Raw genomic sequence first — 20,673 nt, forward strand, 5'->3', positions numbered from 1 at the left:
AGTTAAGAATGAAGAATGTATATGTATATACGATGTGGCTAGAGTTGCGTCATCGCGCTTCAAATTGTCCGAATTCTAAGTAACAAAATCGAATGTTTCCCTTAGAGCCCTGTGACCCAGTAATTGCTTTAGATTTGTTTGTTGTTGATGATGCGATTGTGAATAGAAATTGGAACCTCTTCGTTTGACAGAGTATGCCAAATGGCCTAACACCCACAAACAGCTAATACATTTCGAGCAGGGGAGTTCTAATGCTTTGCAATGTTTTGTTGTTGTTGAAGTTGAATGCGCCAGAAGATTTTGTGGCGTTGTTGCATACAATACAACACTGACTGATTGTAGAATTCATTGTAAGTGGTTTTTGTTATTTATAGCAAATACACCAACAAGCTTCGGGGGAAATGGTTATTGATTTTCGAAATTGAAAATGGATTTGCAAATGCACAACGAAAGGGACGATGGGATGGACTAGCAAATATTTTAAGCGAATGCATACATAAGTAGGTAAATGTAAATGTAAATAAGGATAACCATCTTACCTAATAGTGTTTATCAAAGTATAAAAACTAAAACAAATTATTTGGAATCAAATAATCAATCCTGCGCTCATTTAAAATCTTTAGCGTTTGAGTTCGTCTGTTTTGGGCGTTATTGCATCGGCCTCTTTGTGAACGGATATGTGTTGCTCTGGCGAGTAATGTATAGTTGTGAGGCCTGATGTTGTGATACTGGTTGTGGAGTCCTCCATTAGAGTGCTGGATGCACAACTTGTGACGCTGCCGGACATTTGGGAATTGCCTGCACTTGTCTGGTATGTAGCTGTAGTGCCGGCTGAGCTCGTTGTGGTATGGTCCATGATGCTGATCTGGTTTAACGAATCGGCGGAAATATCTTTAGGCAGAGCCTGAGGCAGCTGCAGATCTAGTGAGGTCGAACTTGGCCCGCTGGCTGTTAAAGTGGTTGTGGTGACGACTCGTTTTGTCACGGTGGTGTGCTCCTGCCCATCGGCATCAGTGCTGGTTGTGGTTGTGGTGGTGGTGGTTGTTAGGCCATCTCCAATTGTGACGCCGAACTTGGATATGAGATCGTCCATTTGTTGCATATCCGTAGATTCAAAGCTATCTTCGCGGGTAGTGTGGGGCTTGTCTACTTCTAGCGAATCTATATCGGACTTTGTAGCATCCTTAGATATATCGAAACTCTCGTCGGCACTGCTAGATGCCAAATCGAGACTTTTGTTCATCTCCAAGCTGTCAATACTTCCCTTGTCTGAGTCAGTTTTGAATTGGGCATCAAGAACATGAGGAATTCTGGATGCAGTTTGAACTCGTTCACATTCCTGAAGCTTTTGTTTCAATAGGGTCTCAATGTCTGGCGATTGGGAGCCTGTCAGTACTTCAGTGTGCGTAACGGTTCTGGTCACCTTGGAGACAACGACATTGCTGGAGTCAGCCGATGGTTCACGATCGCTGCCATTTGACTTATTGGACTCGTCTGAACGTGACAACAGAGCTGCTTCTTCTTTGGCCTTGATCTCAATTAGATGGGCTTCGATGCATGCATTCTCCAGCCCCTCAAATTCCTTTAGGCTGGAAACTGATATATCGTCTCCAGGCCCAGCTCCGCTGCCGCTATGTCTTACCAGATATCGTCTTTGGAAGCTGCCATTGCTGGAATCTGTAGAGCCTTGATGTGTGCGATTGCGATTTTCCAAAGAAATGGCTTGCTCCAGCGACTCAAACTCCTGCAGACTGCTCATGGAGACATCGTCGTGCTCTCCACGATTGTAATAGCGACGGGCAGCCATTGCATCATATTCGGGCGTGCTTGAAAAAGAGTCCTTGAAACTACTTATGCGACTACTTCCTACTTCGAATTCACCATCTTCCTCTTTAATGTCTTCCAAAACGCCACCCGTCAGCTCGTAGGGGTAGCGTAGTTGATTATCGGTCAATTGCATTTCGACCCAACGTTTGTTAGTTGCGGCCAAGTCGGAGCCCGAATCACTTTCCTCGTGTGTTTCACTTCCGGTACCTCCACTGCTGGCAGTAGGAGGACTTTCTTCAAACTCGAAATTCAAATCGTCCCGGAAGATTTGGGAACCTAACATTGGATCGGCTGGGGCAGATTTAATAATCATTTTTTCAACTTCTTCATCATGCTTCGATTCGTACTTTGTGGGTTGAATACGTATACTCTTGCCGCCGAGATCATCTTCATTAGCCTCCTTAGCTACTTCCTCGATGATAACAAAGTCGTCAGAAATATCGGGCTGGTCTACCATTTCGAAGGAATCCGGTGAATCCGGAGCTTTGTGTTCATCGTAGTCCGAGTCTCCAATTTCGGCTTGTTTTAATTCGGCTAATTTTTGTTTATACTGTTCTTGAACTAACTTCTGGAAACTGTCTTCCTTGGCATCAGATTTGGGCTCTTGATAGATGGGCTTGTCGTCCGTCACCTTGTGTAATTCTTCCTGAGTTTTAACTTTGTAAAGGATTTTCTCTTCAAATGTATCCGTTTCTTCTTCTAAAATTGGAGATTTTTGTTGGACGTCTTCCGTAACTGTGATGTCTGGAATATTCGAGTAGTCCAACATATTTTGAGAAGGTCGCCGATCTTCAACCATGGCGGCCTCAGCCTCGAGCTCCTCCGTTGCAACGTCTTCAACAATAACTTCTGCCACCAACTGAGATGGTGTGAATGGTCTCTTTTCTGTTTCAAAACTGTGGTCCATTTCCGCCGCGGCTTGCTTCTTTTTTTTCGACTTTCGATCCGTCGGTGAGCGAAACTGTCGAGCGTATTCCGTTTCATAAGGATCCGTATCAGATTCACTGCCGGATTCCTTGCCCTCGCCTACCACAGCCACGCCTTCCTTTTCGGGCAACTTTTTCTCCTCATTAGTAGATACATCTGTGCTTTCAGTGCGCTTGTGACCGCGTTTCAAATTCAGTTCATCTGCCGGTGACATAGAACTCGTTTCTTGTGGCGACTGGTCTCTACTGCCATCCATGTCCAACACGAACGTAGTCTCCTCTGGCAAAGAAGAAGCACCAAAACCCTCGATACCAGCTAAAGAAGACGCTCCGAAGGATCCTGCTATGTCTTCAAAGTTTTCAACAACAGTGTCAATGTTTGAAGCACTGGACATGCTGACAGAAAGTACACTGCCATCATCCAAACTGGAAGCATATTTAGACTCGTCAATAGACCGCCGGACATCCCCATGGTACAGTAGAATGTCATCTGTTTCTTTAATGTCTTCAGACTTGGCATCCTCCATTGGGTAGGTCAACCCCCAAGTTCTTTCGGCCTCTTTCGGTTTTGCGTATTCCTCAATTTGTATGCTCTCAATGCGCCCTTCTTTCGACCTTTCTTCATTATTGGAAACACCTGTCATTGTATCTTCCGATTTGGGCTTGAATATCATTTCTTGGGATCGTTTCATCATGGATTGCTGATTTGTTTTGCTTTCAGTAACAGCGTAATCAGCCGCCTCCAGGTCGAGACTTTCTTCGCTGTCGTCCTCGTCGAGCAAGTCACGCAGGTGGTCGTCTACATCATCTGTGGACGATGCGACCAAGGTCTCTGTCAGCTCTGAACTGTCCATGCTTATCAAATTAGCAGATGTCTCCGAATGCGAATCGAAACTGCGCATGCTGTCGTGGGAGCTAATGGTTTTGCCTGACAAGCTGTCTAAAGTGCTTGCAGCACTCATATATTCTGTGGTCTCGCGATAAGTAGATGAACCTTCTGCCGCAGTTTTGTACTCCGACGTACCCTGGGTGGTTAAATTGTCAACGTCGGTAGACAGAGGACGACTTTCGCTTTTCTCCAGGCTTTTATAATAGCTTTCACTGGAGCTCGACTGATCGATCTCGGGCACAGACCAACGATTGGTCGCAACATCACTAGTGTTCGGTTTGACCCGATGTATTACGTCATCAAACGGTTTTATAGTACATTCCGATGATATTTCTGGAAAAGAGACAATTTCTTGCGCAGCCGTTTCTTTGTCAGCTTCCACTTTATTTCGCATAGTGTCGGCTTTTGCCAGCGTTTCCTGAAAGTAATCTTCCATGGAGCTAAATTCTTCGACTGTCTCGTTGGAAACAAAACCCAAGGAAGCCTGTTCTTGCTTAGGTGCATTCTCTTCGGGACATTCGTCGGTTCCCGTTGATATAAATCCCAAAGAAGCCCGATCGTCTCTATCAATATCTGATTTAACATTTTCTAACTCATGGTGGGCGTAATGGATCATGGCTGCTGCTCGGTCCAGACTCTCTGGAACACTACTGTCGAAGAGTCCCTCAATTGGGTTTAGTTGCGGCTGCAACGCTTCCGGTATGCCTATGAAGGATGAAATATCATGAGCTTCCACCAGTTCTATACATTCTTCGACGATTTTTCCCGTTTTTAAGTCCCTCTCAAGGACATTGGATGCAGCACTGCTCGACAGAGTTTGGGAAAATGAACGAAATTCGAACTCTGAAGGAGACTCTTTTATTGAATTTCCATCGTTGAGCACAGATTTAAGTTCGTTTTTAGCTGCTTCCAGGGACTCCTGCACTTCGTCGAGGGTTTTGGTTACCAGCTCTTGAGTGACCTCTTCTTTGGTTAAGGCAATTGGTGCCTGTTGTTGGGGGGAGTATTTAAGTATACTCTTTCCAGTTGGAGGAATTTCCTTTTCAGTCGTCTCCCATTCACTTTTCTCTAAAGATATATCCAACTCAGTTGGTCTTTTGACAGCTACTTCTTCTAATTCGAACTTGTTCTTTTCTGTAGCTTTTGCATTTTCTAGAGACACTGAAGTACCAGCTGATATAATATCAACTTGATCCATACCGCCATTACTGTCCATCGTTGCATTCTGTGCTGGCGAGCCTTTTGTTTCCTTGGCGTTATCCTCTTCAAATTCCTTGATGCCCTCTTCCACAGCTTCCTTGGCTACTACATCTTCCTCCAAGAGATCGTTGCGCGTCTCTGAACTTTGACGCCGAATTCTAGTTCCACCTTGCTCTTCTGTAGGTTTAATTGTGACATACTCCTTAAATACGTCATTGTCTTCTTCGGAATCGACCGAAAACTCTTTCATTAGGGAAATATCAGTAGCAGCAATAAGTTCAGATATTTTATGAGGCAGAGGACCCTCGGAATCATCAATACAGTTATCATTGTCGTCTTCATCATCATCGCCGACACTAAGCTTTGTGGGAGTTGTTTTGACGATAATATTATTGCTAGATTCCCCTATGTAAAAACTAGTCTTGCGTTCACCCCCACCAATGACAGCATTTCCTCCATCGATGGGCAACTCGCTCGGCGGATCTAGTGATTCAGTCTGCGGATCATCAGATGTTGTTGTCGCACCAGTAGTTGTTGCTGTTGTTGCATTGTCAATATTTTGTGATCTAACTGAGATGTCAACAGAGGTTTCCTCGGTATGCGATGACTCCTCAATGCACTCATTTACACTATCAGTTTGATGTAATTCCTGAAGGGCTTTCGCTGGTGGACACGCTTCATCTAGGGCAACAAGATTCCTATAAGAATCGGAAGGTTTCATTTGGGATCGGGGTTTTGGAACTGGGACAGACACTAAATCATCTATAGCTTTATTCACTTCGCGTTCGTCCTGCTCAGCCCTTTCAATATCTGGCGACGGCGCCTTAACACAGCGCGGCTTTGGCTTCGGAGCAGCTTCAGCATCTGCCTTAAATGTCATTGTAGTTGAAGGTGTTTCTATGGGGGTGCTCTCGGTAGGTTCTGTTGTGGCTGTGACTGGGGCCGAAGGCGGTTGTGGGACGGGTGTGATTTCTGTCGATTTCAAGAAACCACCACCTGTTTCTATAAAAAATAATGATTGTGAGAACAAAAGAAAAGCATCGTAAAAAGTGTCGTAGTGAAGTGAAACAAGAAGTTGAAGAGATCAAGAAGAAGAAGTATAGGAAGGAAATTATATTAAATCATATCGATAGCAAAAACGACAGCATTTACATCGGCTATACATGTGTGTAAAAAAGGAAGGATGCAATCAAAACTAAACAAAAAAAGAACAAACAATACCTCAAGCACAAATACCAACACAGCGAGAGCAATCAACATATGTACATACGAGAATGTGTTCATGTGTAAGTATGAAATGCAGTTTAAATAGTATATATTATATATGGCGCTGCATGTTATACGGTATTGGGAGAAATCAAAATAATGCGTTCTGTACCAATCCTACAATGCCCTCCAATTTCAATTGTATGAAAAAGTCGCTTTGGGTTTGCCATTGATGCTGGACTCATAACTACAACATTTCTATACACAGTGACAGCTCAATGGTCGTTGAAACTGTCACTTTCGAATAAAAGTTGCAAAGGCCGCCATGAGATTGGGTATCATCAACTTAGTTTTTTTTTCGATATAAATTCTATATGTTTTAAGTTAAAATCATAAGTGTGAAATTATTTTTTTCTTCCATACAGTAACAGATACTGACTGTGTTCGTCATACTTATTTTGCGTTTTGCTTTGATTTGTTAACGTTTCGATTTGCACTAACAGAAAGTTGAATGGGTGGCCCATAGCACTTTTGCTCTTAAATTCACGTGCTCTAAATTAATTGTGAACCAATGATGGACATTTCTTTAATTGTAGCATTCATTGTATGAAATCATTTTTTTTTTTAGATTCGAAATAAAACACTGTTACCTAAGTATTGGACGTCGCACAGTGGTCCAAAGGTCGAAATAAATGTAAACAGGTCCGCAACTTTTTATCTGTTGTCTGAGCGGCACAAAATGCTTCCAACTTTTCTAAAACTTCCGACATTTTCTAGGCATGGCAAAAATATATTCCAACCCATGAACGAATCGATAAATATTTTGATTTAGACTCGACATAATCCGATTTAGGGAATGTGTTATGCATCGCTGCAAAGGAATGGAAAATTCCTTTGAAATAAGGTAATAAGATTGCGCAAATAAGGTGGTCGTCTTTCATGTTTTATGGTGACGGCAACGAAAATAAGTTGGGAAAAAGACTTTTATTGCCGGCTAGTCTTTGCATAAGTCTTCTTGAGCTTTGTAAAATAAATGATACAGAATAAATGTTCCCAACACAAGTGTGCAAAAAAATCTGACGCACAGGGGTTTTCAACGGGGACGCTTCAAAAGTAGAGCGATAGGGACAGCAAATGACATCATATTTTTGCCGCTCCTTTGACATTTCTCTCAGTAAGAATTGCCATTTTATGATCGAAAGATATACGAGCCAACAACGAGTCGAAATTATTAAAATCTGCTACCGAAATTCGGAGTCAGTGGCCTCAACGTTGAGAGGGCTCATTTCTGGCGAATGGCTTCGTCAATATTCAAAATATGCGATATTGGTCAGAAAGCAATTCACACGGAATCCACGAGTCATTATTTGACATTGTTTAAACAATGTAAAAATGCCTTATGCAAACACAGCCAAATATCTTGGAATGACCCTTGATACCAAAATCAGGTGGAAGGAATATGTAAAAAAGAAATACCAAGAAATAAAATTGAAATATAGCAAACTGTATTGGCTGCTAGTCGAGTATCAGAGAGTATCAATAAAGAACAAACTCCTGATATACAACCAAATGATCAAGCCCATATGGGAGTATGGAATTCAGCTTTGGGGCTGTGCTTCAAAGACCAATGTAGAAAAAACACAAAATAAAATCCTGCGCACGATTGTCAATGCACCGTGGTATATTAGAAATGCCGATCTTCACAGAGACTTAAAAGTGAAAACAATAGTGGAAGAGATCTCCTGCGCCGCACAGAGCCACGCCAAAAAACTGAGGATATACGTGAACTCTGCTAGAAGGCTTCAAAAGACAACTCCTATGGATTTATTCCCCTTAAACACACATAATTATAATAGAGTGTAATTTCTGAATTGCGTCTCAACAATTATAAAATGCTAGATTTTAAGTGACAGTTAAGTCTTGTTAATTATTAACTTAAAATTACTAGATGAGTGTGACTCAGCTGTGATAAATAAAATGGAAAAAACTCATTGCAGCTCCAAAAAATTACGGTTTGGTGTGGTTTATGGGCTGGTGGCGTCATTGGGCCGTAATTTTTTAGTTAAGATCAAGACCGGAACTATTGTGGATAGGAATAGCTCCCAATTGGATGATATGGACTCGGAAGACATGTGGTTCCAACAGGACGGCGCCACAAGCCACACAGCCAATGTCACAATCAATTTATTGGAAACAAAGTTTGGAAAACGTGTTATCTCACGAAATGGTCCAGTCGATGGGCCGCCTCAGTCGTGCAATTTGACGCCGTAAGACTATTTCCTCTGATGCTACTTCAAGTCTATGGTCTATGCTAACAAGCCAGCGACGAATGATGAACTTCGCACGAATATCGAACGCTTCATTGCGGCAGTATCAGCCGATTTATGCTTAAAGCCGTCGAAAATTGGGATCAGCGTCTGGACTTCTGCAAGCGTCCCCGTGGTGGCCATGCAAAAGAATTCTAGTTTTATACATAATGGCATCGAACGTACTTTCACAGAAATAAAGAATTTCATTGATATCTTCAACCTTTTTTTTTTTTGTTAAAAAAAAACACGTTTGTACCTCTTTTATTGAAAAATCCAATATTTAACAGTGCAAATGGCACTACTTGATAGGCCACTTTTTTGTATTTTGACTCCCACGACCACATTTATGGCTAGTCATTGGTTTTTGTTTTTATATCTGTTTAAAATAGAATAGCTACAGTGATAGCGATTTCGCCTTACTTACTTTGCCGCTAAAAGATTACATGCGGTAGTATTCTGAATAAATTTTGATGGACGTCGGCGAAGGTTTTCAGATGGGTTAAAAAACAATCCGTTTCAAATTTGAGGCAAATATGTTCAAATTGTAATAAATATGGCTCTAAAGGGCAAATAGAAGGATGTATGTTTATATGTATATACATAGAATGTTGATATTAATCCGAACTGATTTTTAAACAAAAATTTAAACAGCTATCACAGAATTATATATGCCAATTTTTGTGGCAATCGGTTGAATTTACATTTTTTCTTATTTGCTTCTTCGAAAATGGACGATCACTAAAGGACATCGTAACAGACCTGTGACTTGAATTGCCATGAGACATAATGATTTTCGAGACAACTATATGTAAATGCCTCAATGATTTGTATGGGCTGTCGGCTATATGTCTTCAACGATTTAACATGGTCATACACCCTTCTTTTAAGACGTTGCGGCCTGCTGGGTACTTTTCTATTGCAAAATAATCTTCGATCATTAAGTTCGTCTCGTAAGAGAGATAAACTGAGAATTATGAAATAAAAATAATCTTCACCATAAAACGCAAAAAAATATAAATTTTCTTTCTCTCTCTCTCTCTCTCTCTCTCTCTCTCTCTCTCTCATTGAAAAACACTTTACTCCGTAGAAAACATCTTTGTTCTGTATATCAAGGTAAAAGAAATCTAACTGTACAAAATATTAAAACAAAGAAAAATGTTATAAATAGAAAGCGAACAAGTCATTTGAGTTTCAATGTCTGACGAGAACAGAACTTTTGTTATATTATTTTTATAAGGCGAAAGCGAATAATAAATGAAATGAACATCCGATCCTAGTTTGCATTAAATCAAATGAGGACCTCAAGAAACTGAAGTTATGTTCAGATAAGTGTATGGGGATAGTAAGTATTTAGAAAACAACCATTAAATACCACATTTAAAAAAAAATCTAAAAATACGAACAATTCTATTTAGCAGCCCCATAAATATTGCTCGAATTTTGGAGAGAGCCATTGTAATAGAAAACAAGGTCGATGGCAAAATTGCAAAGACATATGGAAATATTTTAAATGAAATTTTTGGTAGGTATGCTTTTAATTTTACGCGTAGGTAGGTTAGGTTAGGTTTAAGTGGCAGCCTGCCATCAGACTCACTTAGACGTTTTCGTCCATTGTGATACCACAGGAACAGAAGAAGGAAGATGCCTTCTAGTTCCAACCGCTGAACCATCTAAATCGCTTTTAAAAGCCCAATAACTTGCGAACGTTCACATCCGCTAATCCAGACAGGTTCTCAAAGAAATGAGAACCTAAAGTGGAACTCCTTCTGACTGCTAGTGCGGGACACACACAGAGAAGGTGTTCCATAGTCTCTTCTTCTTTGATGTCCTCACAGCTTCTGCCAAAGTCGTTGCTGGCAACCTTTAGTCTGTCAGCATGTTTCCGATTAGACAGTGACCTGTTATGACGGACACAATGACTGAGACGTCTGTTCTAGCTAATGACAGCAAAGCAAAGCACTGTTCTAGCCAATGACAGCAAGCCCCCTCTTTGTGACCATCTATCATTCGTTGTCCTTCGGGCCTGGTACTGAAAACTTATCTTACATGTCGCTAGGGGCATACCCACCGATTCCAGTATCCCTGGAATGTGTAGGGTAGTTCCTAGTCACGCAAGCTCATCCGCTTTACAATTCTCTAGGATATCTCTGTGGCCCGGCACCCAGAGCAGGTGAATTTTGAACTGTTCAGCCATCTCGTTGAAAGATCTGCGGCAGTCGAGGCCGGATTTCGTGTTCAGAAATACGTTCTCCAGGGATTTAATGGTTGCTTGAGAAGATATTTATGCCAACCGTCTTAATGACATTATATCTAAGCCATACCACCACTTCCTTAATTGTAAGCATCTTCGTTTGATACACACTGCAGTGGTCGGCTAACCTTTTCAATATGACCAGATCTAGATCTTTAGAGTACGCCCCATCCTTATAGAAGTCTATGTAACTTCTGTTACCAGAGATATCGTAGTTCCAATCGGTTCTATCAGAAATAGTGGTACAGTACTTTTTATCAAAAACCGACACAGGTAGGGTGTAATCGGATATTGTATCAAGAATAACACAGTGTGTCCGTAGCCGTCACATGACCTATGAGAAAGCTCCCTTAACCTCACGGCAGTGGTCGCTGGAATTTGGGTAGCCACAATATCCAGAGGCATAAGATGTAGCATTAAATTCATTGCATCAGATGCTGTCGTCCTCAGTGCGACTGTGATGCACAAACAAGCCATCCTTTGGGTCCGGTTAAGTATTGAGCAGTAGGTGGACTTTCGAAGCGCCGTCCACCAGACCACAACACCATATAGCATTATAGGTCTGACAACGGCAGTAAATACTCAGTGCATGACACGCTGTCTGAACCCCCAACTTGTGCCGATGGCTCTCTTGCAGGTGTATAGGCCAAGAGTTGCCTTTCTTGACCTTTCCAAAATGTTGGATTTGAAGTTTAATTTTCTGTCCAGCAAAACACCTAGGTATTTTGCGCTTTCTGTATATGGAACATTCTCTCCACCCAACGAGACAGGTTCCACTGTAGCCAACTTGTATCTCCTGCTGAAAAGAACTACTTCTGTCTTGCACGGATTTACACCAAGACCACTTTCGACAGTCCACTTTGCTGTTGCACGTAGAGCTTCCTGAAGTATATACCTTAGAGTGCTGGGAAACTTTCCCCTAACCGCAATTGCTACGTCATCAGCATACGCGACCTTTTTTACATATTTTACTTCCAGTGACAATAATATATTGTTAATGGCTATATTCCAAAGTAGAGGAGACAGTACATCTCCTTGAGGGGTTCCTCTGCTGACCCCTCTTTTTAGATCCACAGACCCCAAGCCTGCCATAATGCATCATTTAGTAAGTAAGTTATTAATAAACTTTTTTGCGGTCCAACTCCATCTCCTTCATGATTGACGTCGGTTTTACAGCAAGAGATCCCTCTATATAGCCGACTAGGTCGTGAAGGGCTGTTTCATTAAAATTGCCTTTACTATATGCATGCTGTTGCTGCGACAGGCGATCTCCAGAGATCTGGACACCAGCCCACACAGGGCTTGCCGGGTCCCGTTTCGATGCCATCCCCTCCTGTCTCAATTGTGGCAGTGGTATTTTCAGTCTTCTGCAATCAGCCAGACTTTAGCGATGTGGTCGATAGTTCCTCAGGCAAGTGCTCAGCAACAACTGACAAGTCGTCTCCTGATTCCCCAACCCCACCGCTTCTATAGAACTTCAGTTTCAAATTGTTGAATCCGTAGGATGCAACCCCATCAGATTTATTGAGATCTGCAAGGCAGCCCGAGTTTGGTACGAATACTGCATGTATCCGGTCACCATCAGCCTCATCCAATTTATCAATCTTCCAGTCGGTGGTTGAAAGATTGGAATTACATTCCCTTAGTCTTCCAAGTATCAATTCAAGATCTGAGGGAATCCTTGGTATGCAAGCATGCACCATTGGTTGAGAAGGAATATCTCCCCCAAACTTTTTTTTAGTGCACAACGATACACTTCAATTGAGCGTTGATCCCCAAAGGCAATTAGACTGTATTGGCCCCTATACCAGCCTGCATCGTCACAAACTGGAGGAGACCCAGGAAATTCCGCGAGGACATCGGAGAATACTGATGACAGTCCATTTACTATGCCACTCCAATTATTCTTAGGTATGCAGCCCTGTTCTTCTCCTTTGTCGACAACTGCCATAACCAAACTGTCCGTAGCCACATAAGCAAAGGTTCTTGGACCCATCTTACTGTTGTACGTCCTAGTTCTTTTATGCATGGTATGCCCTCCAGGTGATCGCAGCCTTTTGGTTGACTGCGTAGCCTGTGCAGCGGGGTAGACTGTGCAGCGAATTATCGAGTCAATTTAGGGAATCTCTCTCCCTATTAGTGAGAGTCTTACGATCATTCGCACCAAGCCTCTTAATAAACCTGAGAGCGATGCGTCTTCTATTATTCCAACCCCTTAAAGAGCGTGTTGGTTTGCCGGGAAAGGCCGATGGCCTAGGCAAACTAGAACCAGGTGTCTTCGTCAAAAGCCCATGCTGACCAGTCGTCTGTCGGCTAGTGGAGCCTGGAGCAGCCGCTCCACCAATCGAGGTTTCAGTAACAGACAACATGCTACAGCCTGATACCATCACGGCAGCTGTTGGGTCTTTGGAGTCCATTCTAAGTCTACTCCCGGGCTCTAGATCTGCCGCTCCTCTGGAAACGGACGCAGATCATCAACCGCCTAATGGTCATGGATCATCTATTGCAGCTATCCTTGATTGACTTAAATTTTTCTTCCAAAAATAATGACCTATTACGAATAGTAGGAAAATTCTTGCGGAGTAAAATAGCAAAACGTCCGCTCTACTCAACAGATCCAACAAGATTCCCTACGCGTAGGTAAATGTTCATATATGTTTGTGTTGTTTTATTAGAAGACGTCAAAGCGAGGCGTTGGATATGTGTGCAAAAACTGCATTTATTAATGCGAAAAACTAACACCAGCCATTAACAAAATTCCCCCTGAACAAAGCGACAACAAAAATTAAACAATTTATTTAATAAAATATTCTATCTTAGTTATAAATATATTTTTTATAATAAATGAATTCTTCAATGACAATTATTGGATCCTTTCCTCTATTTTGTCATTGAAGACAAGCAAGCAGAATATTTTGGAATATTGTCGTTAATGAATATATGAGGGATACTGTCATCTATATATTCCTTGGTGGCATGATCGTTCACAATGTTGCTTCAAATATTAAGCATTATTTTCGCGACAACTATACGAAAACGTCATCAACGGCTTGCTTTCCTGTTTCTTTTTCTAAGAAACAACTGCAATATATTGACCTACTATAAAAATGTCTTTCCCAATAGAAAGAAAAGTTAAGATTGCAATTTAAGAAAAAAAAAATGCTCTTATATGAAGTAAAAAGCTTGCACCACACAAATTTTTTCTTAAAAGTTGTAATATTGGACATCGATACATTCTGTTACATTTATAAGGACAAACTTGTTTTCAGTGTATGTGTGAATGGTAATGTTTGTGTATGCATGCGTCATAGGTACATATTACGATAAATACAGGCATGCCATCAATTCAATTTTAACTGCAAAATGTCTTCTCTGTTCCGCATGGAATGCCAAATGCGCAGATACATTTTCACATGGCACACCACCGACTTTTATAAAAAGAATTGAATTAACTGTAAAATATGAAAATTTACGGCATTTGTAATGCCCGGAACGATAGTTAAAACCCAATCCAGGAATCAAAAGCGGTATTTCGTTGGCGAATGTACATAAACTTATTAAAATGTTTAAAAAGGTCCTTTTGAAAACTGAAGATAGTAACGACAAATAAAAACATCGCAGTAGTTGTTTACAATACAGATGAATGTGTTGGTGTGTGAACAGCAAAATGTGATTAGCTGATGTTTGAATGGAATAGGGAATACCTGCTACAAAGTCTAGAGAATCGCAGTCTGGCGTGCTTTGACCAACGTCAGCCAATGTATTGGTTGTGGGAGATAGACTATCATCCCAGCTTAATTTAGAAAATTCGCCTTGCAAGTTACTAATTTCGTCCTCTGCAACAACAGATCCAAATTGCTCGTCAAATTTGTCTGCTTCTATGTCTAAGTCCTCAACCATCGATGAGATCTTTTCGAATTTGTGCTCAATGCGACGAGTTCTCATGGCATTTCGTTCGTCCGTAGCATAGTCCTCGCCTTGTGGCACAGATTCTTCGACGTTAGTTATGAAGCTACTCACTACGGTAATGGTTCAGTTCGATTTGGTAAATTTAGCGATCAAAGCATAGATAGTGGTAAGAAACAGAAATAATAACGATGAAGAAACCTTAATTGACATTCGGATGGTACGGTTCATATATTTGACAATTTTGAATAGTAATTCTATATGATTTATTATATAAATTAGCTACGAAATATAATGTACTCTATGCATTGGTAAAATAAATTCCTACGGTGTGTGTACTGTGTCATCGATTTTTTTGTTTTGTTTTTTTTTTTTATCTTTGCTTCTTATAACCGATATCAGCTAAGAGAAAATACTTTGTAAGATTTCCATCACATATATCTCAATCAAAGAAAAATTCGGCAGCACTCGTGGCGATAGTTTAAACTCAATGTTGTAGCAATAGTACAGTCAAAAGACTTTGACTGTACTGACGCTCGTTCAAAAACAACGTAACACATAGGTTGAAAAGTCCGTAGGATAATAAACAAGTAAAAGCGTGCTAAGTTCGGCCGGGCCGAATCTTATATACCCTCCACCATGGATCGCATTTGTCGAGTTCTTTCCCGGCATCTCTTCTTAGGCAAAACAGGATATAAGAAAAGATTTGCTCTGCTATTAGAGAGATATGGTCCGGTTTGGACCACAATTAAATTATATGTTGGAAACCTGTGTAAAATGTCAGCCAATTCGAATAAGAATTGCGCTCTTTGTGAGCTCAAAAAGTAAAATAGAGAGATCGATTTATATGGGAGCTGTATCAGGCTATGGACCGATTCAGACCATAATAAACACGTTTGTTGTTGGTCATGAAAAAATCCGTCGTACAAAATTTCAGGCAAATCGGATAATAATTGCGACCTCTAGATGCTCAAGAAGTCAAGATCCCAGATCGGTTTATATGGCAGCTATATCAGGTTATGAACCGACTTGTACTTTATTTGACATAGTTGTTGAAAGTAACAATAAAAAACGTCTTGCGAAATTTCAGCCAAATCGGATAGGAATTGTGCCCTCTAGAAGCTCAAGAAGTCAAGTCCCCAGATCTGTTTATATGACAGCTATATCAGGTTATGAACCGATTTGAACCATATTTGGCACAGTTGTTGGATATCATAACAAAATACTACGTGCCAAAATTCATTCAAATCGGATAAGAATTGCGCCCTCTAGAGGCTCAAGAAGTCAAGACCCAAGATCGGTTTATATGGCAGCTATATCAGGTTATGGACCGATTTGAACCATATTTGGCACAGTTGTTGGATATAATAACGAAACACGTCGTGCAAAATTTCATTCCAATCGGATAAGGATTGCGCCTTCTAGAGGCTCAAGAAGTCAAGACCCAAGATCGGTTTATATGGCAGCTATATCAGGTTATGGACCGATTTGAACCATACTTGCCAGAGTTGTTGGATATCATAACAAAACACGTCGTGCAAAATTTCATCCCAATCGGATAAGAAATGCGCACTCTAGAGGCTCAAGAAGTCAAGACCCAAGATCGGTTTATATGGCAGCTATATCAAAACATGGACCGATATGGCCCATTTACAATCCCAACTAACCTATACGAATGAGAAGTATTTGTGCAAAATTTCAAGCGGCTAGCTTTACTCCTTCGGATGTTAGCGTGCTTTCGACAGACAGACGGACGGACGGACGGACATGGCTAGATCGACATAAAATTTCACGACGATCAAGAATATATATACTTTATGGGGTCTCAGACGAATATTTCGAGTAGTTACAATCAGAATGACGAAAATAGTATACCCCCCATCTTATGGTGGAGGGTACAAAAATACCTTTTTGATCAACATTTAATTGTATCATCAACATAGTTTCCGTCGAGGACGATACAGTCGATTCAGCATTTCTCTGACATTTCAATACTTTTGTTGTGGAACGATTTGTCTTTGTCCTCAAAATATGCTTCAGTTACAGCAATAACCTCTTCATTGGAGTGCTAACGCAGTACACATTTTGAGCACAGCCTTCTCATACTCAAATGCTGTTGCAATCTAAAACAAAGGTGTTCCTTTGATATCTTCACAATGTCAGCTAACCCCTGCAACTTAACTTTTCGGTTTTCCAAAACAATTTTGTGCACTTATTAATAGTGTGACCTTATCTTTTAGGTGACCAGAGCGTGGATTATTGTCTGTGTCCGCGCGGCCATGTTTGAAGTCAGCAAATCACTGCTCTACCGTTTTTGTTTTCCATGGAGCAGAATCTGAATAACATATATCAAGCCATGTCTTGGATTGAATAGTGTTTTTTATACCCACCACCATAGGATGGGGGTTCACTTATCTAGTCATTCCGTTTGTAACACCTCGAAATATTCGTCTAAGACCCCATAAAGTATATATATTCTTGATCGTCTCGACGTTCTGAATCGATCTAGCCATGTCCGTCCGTCCGTCTGTCGAACGCATAAAGCTAGGCGCTTGAAATTTTGCACAGATACTTAATAAATGATGTAGGTCGTTGGGGAATGCAAATGAGCCACATCGACTCAGATTTAGATATAGCTCCCATATAAACCGATATCCCGATTTGACTTCTTGAGCCCATACATGCTCCAATTTTTGTCTGATATGGCTGAAACCTTGCATGTAGTGTTCTGTTATGACTTCCGAAAACTGTGTTAAGTACAGTTCAAATATGTCAAGAACCTGATATAGCTCCCATATAAACCGATTTCCCGATTTGACTTCTTGAGCCCCTGGAAGCTGCAATTTTTATCCAAATTGGCTGAAATTTTGCATATAGTGTTCTGTAAAACTTCCAGCAACTGTGTTAAGTACGATTCGAATCGGTATATAACCTGATATAGCTCCCATAGACCCCGATCTCGCGATTTGACTTCATGACTCCTCACAAGCCGCAATTTTTGTCCGATTTGGCTGACATTTTGCATGCGGTGTTCTGTTATGACTTCCATCAACTGTGCCAAATACGGTCCCAAGCAGTCTATAGCCTAATAAGATCCCTTGTCCTTGATCTATCCTTGTTCGATTCGCAGAAGCTTTAATTTTTGCTGGTTTGACAGAAGATAAGTATGAGAATAAAATTATGCTCTTCAACTAAATTTATTTTGTATACATTTTTAGCAGAATCAATGGTGGTGGGTACCCAATAGGGATTCCAAACTGGGACGAAAGGTCGACTCTAGACTTTTCGACTTTTATCTAAATGGCAAAAGTCGACTTTAAGTCTTTTTTTTGTAAAAGTCGACTTTTTGACCTTATCAGGAAGTCGACATTTGCAAAAAGTAGACTTTTCGACTTTTTGAAAAAAACTTGCCATCAACTTATAATCATCTCTTTGTATTTTCATAAGGGGAGGCATTAAGAAAAGGTTTTAAATGCAAAATTGGCGCATTTTTATGCCAAACTCCGATCTTTATCTTAATTACATAAAAACGACAGACTGACTATCAGCACAAGGGTTACCTTCCACGTATTTAGGGACATTGGCTTCATTATCTCGAATTCAATTCTACTAACGTTCTTCCTAATTGAATATAAAATGCTAAAATGATAATGGCTTTTCATTTGATGTATGACACAGGCAATTAAGTTTAGCCGTTTCAGAGATATGGGTCGCCAAAGTCCCTAAAGTCGCCAAATACCCAAAAAATGAGATTTTCCAAACTTTGAGGCCCCAGCAGCACGTGTTAACATCTTCCAATTGTGCTCAAATTTTGCAATTCTCGCAGCAGCTGCATTATTTGGTACTTTTATCGATTATTCAGCCATGAAATCCGTTTTATTTGGGATTTAAAAATAAATGCAGCAAAAAATCGGACTTATATGTGTATGGGTAAAGCTGCCATTAAATAAAGGATTTAGCACTTAAATCTTGAAAAGACCATAAATCCGGAATAAGTGGCCAATATAAACGTACTTTTAAATTATAAAATACGATAGGTTTTATCAACAGATTTTGTTTTGAGGCAAAGCTCGGGACCATGATATGCGATTTCTACATAGGTAAGTTTCCGTTTTTTGGATGCTAACAAGTCAAAGTATCTTAATTTCGGGCGGGCCGAATCTCACATACCCTCCATCATGGATTACATTAGTCAAGTTATTTGCCCGATATCTCCTAATAGGCAAACGAAGCATAATGCATAATAATTGCTATGCTATTGGAGCTATATCAGGTTATGGACCGATTCAGACCATACTTAGTTTGGATGTTGAAGACCATAGTAGAAATCATTGTGCAAAATTTCAACCAAATCGGATAAGAATTGCGCTCTAAAGGGGCTCAAGATGTAAAATCGGAAGTTCGGTTTATATGGGAGCTAAATCTGGTTGAAGACCGATTCGATTCAAACGATATTTGGCACGTCGTTGTACGAAATTTCAGCCATATTGGATAAGAATTGACATCTCTAGAGGCTGAAGAAGTCAAGATCCGAGATCGGTTTATATGGGAGCTATATTAGGTTATGAACCGACTTAGACCATACTTGACATAGTTATTGGAAGTCAAAACAAACCACTTCATGCAAAATTTCACCCAAATCGGATAGCAATTGTCCTCTCTAGAGGCTCAAAAAGTACAATCGGGAGATCGGTTTAAAGGGCACATATAGATTTAGACCATACTTGGGCACCTTATGCAAAATTTCAGACAAATCGGATAATAATTGTGCCCTCTAGAGTCTCAAGAAGTTCAAAACCAGTTTCCGTTTATGTGGGTGTTATATCAGGATATGAACCGATTTTAACTTTACTTAGCACAGCTGCTAAGTATTCAGGACTAGGCTCGATGGACTACGAATGATTGATGGTCACAAAGAGTGGGCTGTGAGCATTCCAAAACTATGTGGCCTAATCTAGACTTGAAGAGGTCTACCGCTTTGCAGACGTCTCAGTCATTGTGTCCGTTATGACAGGTCACGGTCTAATCGGAAAATATGTTGACAAACTCTTGGTTGCCAGTAACGACTATAGAATGCCTTCTCTGTGTGTTTCCCGCACTAGCAGTCAGAAAGAGAAAAGTGATGTAACTCATAGAAACAAATTGCACGTAGCCTTTAACGATGTCGTTAGACACATTTTTGGTTTGCGTGGGAAAGACTGGGTATTTCACTTTGCCAGACAAGTATATGGCGTCTCATTTAACTCGTACCTTAAGATCATTGCAAATGATCCACAAGATTATTTATACCAATGAACCATAATATCTGGCTTTTGTATTGCGTTTCGCCATCTCTACAACAGGTAAACAAGTAATACAAATACGTCAACAATATCGTGTGTTTCAACAACAGTTCTTTGTTAATGCTATACGTCTCTGGAATAATCTTCCCAATAGTATTCAAATTATAAGTAATGAACGACAGTTCAAATCTTCGATTTACAATCATTTTAATTAATTATTGGTTTTGTTTTTTTTAAAAAATTTTATTTATTTATTTTATCAGTAACTTTGATTAAACTGTTAAATTTTCTTAAAGTTTTCTTCTCCGATTTTTTACTTGTTTTTATTTATATATCGTATCAGTAACTTTGCTTAAATTGTTAAAAATTTTTGCCAATTTTTGTTCTATTTAAATGAAAACTTGTTGAACTCATTGTACTTATCAATTCACCAACCCATGCTTTATATGTCACCCGAGTGAACCAGGCCCGCTCCGCTACGCCTTCTTTTACTTTATATGGAGCAAAACTATACTTAGAATATTAATTTTCGACAATTAAAGAGCTTTTACTGAAATGCCATGCTAAGAAAATGCTGATATAAAAAACGTACTCTACACTCAAATACCATTTACTTATTCCCCATATTGGCATTGGTTAGAGAGGAGTTTATGGGATGAGGCATCCCCAAACACTTCGACCTAACAATTCGTTATGAAGTTCGTTTTCTAATCTCAAATACCTATATTTGAGCCCCATAGTTACTGCTTGTGGGGTGTTATAGGGAAGGGGTAGACCCCCAGAAAATTAGTCCTAAAAGTGGGTATCAATTTTACGCTCTACTCCCCAATACTTTCCATTTGAGACCCCAAGCTCTAAGACCTCAAAATTAGCAGCA

At 40.3% G+C, this 20,673-nt stretch overlaps 1 protein-coding gene across 3 annotated transcripts in view; it reads right to left on the reverse strand.

Annotated features, from left to right (window-relative positions):
- LOC106087778 (titin) overlaps nucleotides 1–20,673 on the reverse strand; it is a 64,579-nt gene that overhangs the window by 1,326 nt on the left and 42,580 nt on the right. For 2 of the 3 annotated variants that reach the window (XM_059364654.1, XM_059364615.1), the window contains one exon: nucleotides 540–5,844. In XM_059364654.1, coding sequence (XP_059220637.1) covers nucleotides 620–5,844 — 5,225 coding nt within the window. In that variant the 3' untranslated portion in view covers nucleotides 540–619. Of the gene's footprint in view, nucleotides 1–539; nucleotides 5,845–14,312; nucleotides 14,628–20,673 lie in introns of all 3 variants that reach the window. The other variant, XM_059364595.1, reaches the window with a different exon arrangement.

Source organism: Stomoxys calcitrans, chromosome 1 (assembly GCF_963082655.1).
Source record: "Stomoxys calcitrans chromosome 1, idStoCalc2.1, whole genome shotgun sequence".
Taxonomy (NCBI): domain Eukaryota; kingdom Metazoa; phylum Arthropoda; class Insecta; order Diptera; family Muscidae; genus Stomoxys; species Stomoxys calcitrans.